Source organism: Daktulosphaira vitifoliae, unplaced genomic scaffold (genome assembly GCF_025091365.1).
Source record: "Daktulosphaira vitifoliae isolate Bord-2020 unplaced genomic scaffold, ASM2509136v1 Scaffold_448, whole genome shotgun sequence".
NCBI lineage: Eukaryota > Metazoa > Arthropoda > Insecta > Hemiptera > Phylloxeridae > Daktulosphaira > Daktulosphaira vitifoliae.
In genome coordinates this window covers 1-6352 of record NW_026100013.1, presented here as the reverse complement: position 1 = coordinate 6352, position 6352 = coordinate 1, and the positions used below count along the sequence as shown (strand labels likewise).

Sequence of the window (6352 nt, the reverse complement as noted above, 5' to 3'; positions counted from 1 at the left end):
TTCAAATATAAAAAATGCATATATAAAGTAGAACTTTTTCAACTTAACTTTTGAAAGTGTTCCGGAAAATCTGAAACTTATATATATATCTTATATTAAAGCTTATGTAATATAGTTAAATTAAAAAAAAAAAAATTTGACCTCTGGACTTGTCTTTGTCGTGAAAGTAGACATCAAAGTTAATAAAAAATTACAATTTTTGTAATATAATTTTTTTTTTTTTTTTAAATTAATAATGCTCTAACTTTTTCAAAAATGAACATATCAATATAATTTTTTTTATATAGATGCTTTATGTCTTTACTTATCATTTGGTATAATTATTGTAAATCTGACCCTTTATCTGCCCACAGGGGAGATTTAAAATGACAATTTTTTCACAAAAAATTAACTTTTTCAACTTAACTTATGAAAATGTTCCGGAAGATCTAAAAGTGTCAGCACTTTTATATATATCTTATATTAATGCTAAGGTAATATACTTTAATTTGAAAAAAAAAAAATTCACCTCTGGACTTGTCTTCATGGTGAAAAAGGCTACCGAATGCTATTTTTTTGTGAAAATTCTCGATTTTATAATTTACATTTTTTACTTAAAGCGCTATAACTTTTTAAAAAATGTATGGATCAATACAATTTTTTCATGAGAAGTAGTATGCAAGAAGTGATCCGCCGTCAACACAATTATATTTATACGAAAAATACAACATCTATTTTTTTACGAGTATCGCAGAAAATATCAAGGTAGGATACTAATAAATTCACCAAAAATAAATAAGGTTTATTTAATAAATCGATAATGTTTGTACAGAGTTACATGGGAGAGTTATATCGTTGATACGTGTCTCTCTCTATGGTTTCAATCCGTAGATTGGTTTGCAGCCATCTTCCAGTCTTCTCTCTTATCCGCCTTCCTTTTCATTTCCACATATGAGTCACATCCTTGGTCCTTTATTGTCTGTTGAATGAATTCCAATCTTGGTCTACCCCTACGGTTCTTTCCTTCTACTGTTCCTTCTATTATCAATTTCAACAATCCTTCATGTCTCATTATATGACCTATCCATTCGTTGCGTCTTCTGACTATGTTATTCCATAGTAACTTTCCATCTGATATTCTTTCCAGTACTTCTACATTGGTTACTCTGTCCATCCAACTTATCCTTAGCATCCTTCTATAGCACCACATTTCAAACGCCTCAAGTCTTTTTTTTTCTTCCATTGCTATTGTCCAGGTTTCACACCCGTACAGAGCAATGCTCCATACATACGTCTTTAATAGGTTTTTTCTTATTTTTAGACTCATGCTTCTTGATGTAAATATAGTTTTCTTTTTGTTGAAGGCTATTTTAGCTTGACAGATACGTTTTATAATTTCACTTCTGTTTCTTCCATCCTTGCTGATTGCGCTTCCTAGGTATGTAAATTCATCTACTTGTTCTATTGCTTGGTTTCGTATTTTTATCTGTATTCTTGTATTATTTTCCCTTTCACATACCAGTACTTTTGTTTTCTTCACATTTATTCTCATTTCCAACTCTTTTTCGAATGTTTTATCCATAGCTTTAATTAGTTGAGCCAGAACTTTCGTGCATTCAGCAATTAAAGCTATGTCATCGGCAAAGCGTAACATACTTATTTTTTGTCCGTTAATCTTTATCCCTAGATTGGCATTTTCCTTTATCATATCTATTGCTTCTTGAATATATGCGTTGAATATAATTGGGGATAATGTACAACCTTGTCTAACTCCTCTGTTTATTTTTACTTCTTCTTCCTCTTCTTAGATCCTTATAACTGCGGATTCATCCTTGTATAGGTTATACAGAAGTTTCCTATCTGTGTATTTTACCCCAATCTTTTCATCATGTTAAACATTATTTTCTNTATTTTAACCCCAATCTTTTCATCATGTTAAACATTACCTTCCAATTTACGTTATCAAATGCTTTTTCGATATCCACAAAAGCTATAAATGTTTGTTTGTCTTTCCTAATCCTTTTTTGAATGATTATCCTTAACGCCAATATTGCTTCTCTCGTTCCCATATTCCTTCTAAACCCGAATTGGTCTACTGTCAATGATTGTTCTATTTTACCTTCAATTCGTTTAAATATAATCTTTGTTAGTATTTTAGAGGCATGGGATAGCAAACTAATGGTACGGTATTCTTCACATTTCATTGCTGCTGTTTTCTTTGGGATGGGGATAATTAGGCTCTTTACGTAATCTTCAGGCAATTCACCGGTTTTGTATATGACTTTGATAATTTGAAATAATTTCCTTTTAACTTTTTCTCCCGCCTCCTTCCAAAGCTCCGCTTGTATTCCATCGATTCCTGCTGCTTTTTTATTTTTCAGATTCCGCAAAGCTTTGTCGAACTCTTCTCTCATAATTGGGTCTATTTCGTTATCTTCTTCAGATTTATCCTCTTCATTTGATTCGTTGGTTTCATTTTCCTTAAGTGTTTCCCCCTTGTACAGGATTTCTAGATATTCTTTCCATCTTTTCGCTATATCATTTTGTTCATATAGCATTCTTCCGTTGTTATCTTCTAATCCCCCCTCGGGGCTTATGTTGACCAAAAAACATTTTCACCATTCTATATGCTTCATCACTACTTCCTGTCTTTATGAGGGTTTCTATTTCATTACACATTTCTTCCAAATATTTTTCTTTTGCTTCCCTCGATTTCCTAATGATTAGATTCCTCAGTACTCTGTATTTTTCCTGTCCATCTATACTGTTCAAACTCTTGTATTTCCTTCTTTCCTCTATCATGTTGACTATTTCCGTTGTAATCCATTCCTTTCTTGCTGCATTGTTACTATTTCCTAGCGTTTTCGTTGCAGCCAATGTAATTGTATCTTTTAATTCTGCCATTTTTCTTTAATATTTTAGGATTCTTCAATAATTATATCATTATTGATATAATTATATAATATTTATATATATATATCTTATATTAATGCTAAGGTAGTATACTTTAAATTAAAATAAAAAAATTTGACCTCTAGCTTATCATCACGGCGAAAATGGCTACCGAATGCTTATTTGTGTGAAAATTCTCGATTTTATTTTTTATATTATATTTAACTTTATAATGCTATAACTTATTGAAAAGTGTATGGATCCACAAAATTTTTTATGAGAAATAATATGCAAGAAGTGATCCGCCGTCAACACAATTATATTTATACGAAAAATACAACATCTATTTATTTACGAGTATCGCAGAAAATATCAAGGTAGGATACTAATAAATTCACCAAAAATAAATAAGGTTTATTTAATAAATCGATAATGTTTGTACAGAGTTACATGGGAGAGTTATATCGTTGATACGTGTCTATTTCAGGAGTTAGTTTGGAGGTTCATATGTATAGCCACCATACCACTCTGGGTAGATACACGAGGTGACTCAATCCCACCTATCATCGATAACCGTCAAAACTAGTGGCATTATTGATATTTAAAAATTGATAATTAATTATAATTAATCACATGTTAATAAAATAAAGATCACTTTATTTTTCTATCATCTTCTATTTTTCTTACAGACCCTCGTACTCGTAACCCGAATAATAATATTATTAATACAATAAAGTAGTGGATCAAATAAGAACCCAAATCCCGTCATATTCTATTTAATTTATTTCATTAAGTGACTTTCAAAGTGCTCCCTAAATTAATAACACCCTTTTATATTACTTATACATATAAATAATTATATTATTATTTCTTTTTTGATTAACTACAAGTGGCGCCCAACAGCAGGCTTAGTTTAATTTTACTAAAGGGGTTAATTAAAAAAAATATTCACAAAATTAAAGTACTTGAATTTTTTTTAATAAAAAAATTACCGACCTTTTAATACCTTTAAAATTTTTTTTTTTTTATATTGAAAATTTCTACATAAATTTTGATAAAATCAATTTAATAAATAAAAAAGAAAAAGGTTTTAGGAAAACGTGAAGTAAAATAAAACACTAAAAAAAAAAAATATATATTAAGCATATATATTAATATTAATATCCAGAAAAGTACTATTTGATTGAAAAAGTGAATTAAAATTAAGCTTAGAGTAAAAGGCGATTGAATTAATTATTTTAATTAAAACATAAAAATTTTAAGTAAAATAGTTAGAAAAAGAAGAAATAAGATAAAAAGTGTAAAAATTCGATTTTAAATAACATTTTCCAATTAAAATTAAATTAAAAAATATAGATATATCCATATATATAAATATTTGGCTTCATAAAATGAATAAATTATAGAAGTGAAATTATTAGATAAATTTGAAGATTTTATTTTTGTGCTTTTAAATTTTACCAAGTACAAGAATGCTATTCCTATCGCTGATTTAGTTGAAATTTCGAAAAGCAATACAATGCCGTTAGAATTCCATATTCAGATTTGAATTTTGTAATGTGAATAAAGTAAAGTGGTATATGAACTTGGAAAAATAATCAACTTTTACTTTTTAACTAAGCCTTATTTTTGATGAATGTACCATCCGTTATTACCATACTACACATAAATAATATAGATATCGATATAAAAAAATCGATATATCGAAACAGTATATCGATATATCGTTGCTATCGCAACAGCTGCGTGATAACATAAATAATTTGTAACAATCTGAACGCATTTGTAAATTGAATAAATTCAAACAAAGTGTGCTTTTGATATACATTTTTTATACAAGTTATTATATTAATTAAAATGGCTAGAAGAATTGCTCAGTCGTCTGTTAATTGGATTGCTATTAGTGAACGTGTTCCCGAAGCTGAAAAAGCTGCTTATTTAGCTTTTAAAGCTAAATCTGATGGGTACCTCCGAAAGTATGTAAAGATCATTTTTGACCGAATCAAATGTTTATCGCTAAATATTTCTTAAATTAAAATTTTATAGATTAATATAATGTGATAAATGAGTAACAAAAAAAATGATATAAATTTATATTACTAATGTATATTTTAAACATTGAATGGAATAATTTTGCAGAATGTTTGCATTATCCCCAGAAGCACCTAAAATTGATTGGACCAAGTACAAGAATGCTATTCCTATCGCTGGTTTAGTGGAAAATTTCGAAAAGCAATACAATGCCGTTAGAATTCCATATCCCGAAGACAAATATACAGCGTTTATTGATAGCTCTGAAAGAAAAACTGTACATATTCTCTTTGTTTATTCATATATATTTTAATTACTCTTTAGAAAATTGTCTTTAAAAATATTGCATTCAGATTTGAATTTTGTAATGTGAATAAAGTAAAGTGGTGTATGAACTTGGAAAAATAATCAAATTTTACTTTTTAACTAAGCCTTATTTTCGATGAATGTACCATCCATTATTACCATAATACACATAAATGTTAGGTTTGATTTTTTTTTATTGTTGAATTCTTAATGTTTTATTGCCAAAAACTAGGAATAGAAAAATTATGAAATACTGCTCTATATCTCCTATATGTATGAAAATTCAAAAGTAACATTAATTTTCTATTATTGCTCAGCAAATCGATAATGAAAAATACACCACATCATTTTGTACCAGCTAATTAAGAGAAATATAAAAAAAACCTCAATAATAATTGTTTTTTTTTTTTTTTTAATAGCCGTATAAAAGTAAAAATAATAAAATTTAAAGATTTTATTTTTGTGCTTTTAAATTTTACTATTTATTCTTATAATGTCTAATTATTCTCTTATGAAAATTACAGATGCAGGAAATAGAAGAATTTAAAAAGGTAGCTGCCTATAATATTAAAGTAGCAGAATTAAGGATCGAGGAAATTAAGAATTTGTTGCCGTATTCCCAAATGACTTATGAAGATGCTGCTTATATTGAGCCTGATTTGACATTAGATCTTGAAAACAAGCCATCATTCTGGCCTCATCAAGATATTGACTATGTATTTGACGAGCCACAAGAAGAAGGGTCAGGAAAACAGAAAAAAGCCGAAGCTGGTCATTAATTTATTCATTTTGTTGGTTACATTATAATTTTACCCAATTTTCAAAACATATATTGGAATAAATGTTTATATAAATGGAAAATATATTGTATTATTATTATAATTATTAATTGTTTAATTTCATACGGTGTGATCACAGCTATTCTCGTGCACTAATGTCATAAAACATGTTTTCTATTTCAACGGTCACCGGCCGTAAAAATAGCTTTTATTTTCTATTGCATATAACTTGGAGTATAATGTATTTATAAACATTTTAAATTTTTTATTGGCTAGACAAACTTACAAAAAATACAAATTTAAATATAAATATCGATATAAAAAAATCGATATATCGAAACAGTATATCGATATATCGTTGCTAT

The 6352-nt window shown here is 27.9% G+C and overlaps 1 protein-coding gene across 1 annotated transcript; it reads left to right on the top strand.

Annotated features, from left to right (window-relative positions):
- The first annotated feature begins 4634 nt into the window (after nt 1-4634).
- LOC126909488 (ATP synthase subunit d, mitochondrial-like) lies at nt 4635-6025 on the top strand. Its single transcript, XM_050691918.1, has 3 exons — nt 4635-4847; nt 5011-5179; nt 5733-6025. The coding sequence occupies exons 1-3, from the start codon at nt 4729-4731 to the stop codon at nt 5985-5987; spliced, it is 543 nt and encodes a 180-aa protein (XP_050547875.1). The 5' UTR covers nt 4635-4728; the 3' UTR covers nt 5988-6025.
- Nucleotides 6026-6352: the final 327 nt, after the last annotated feature.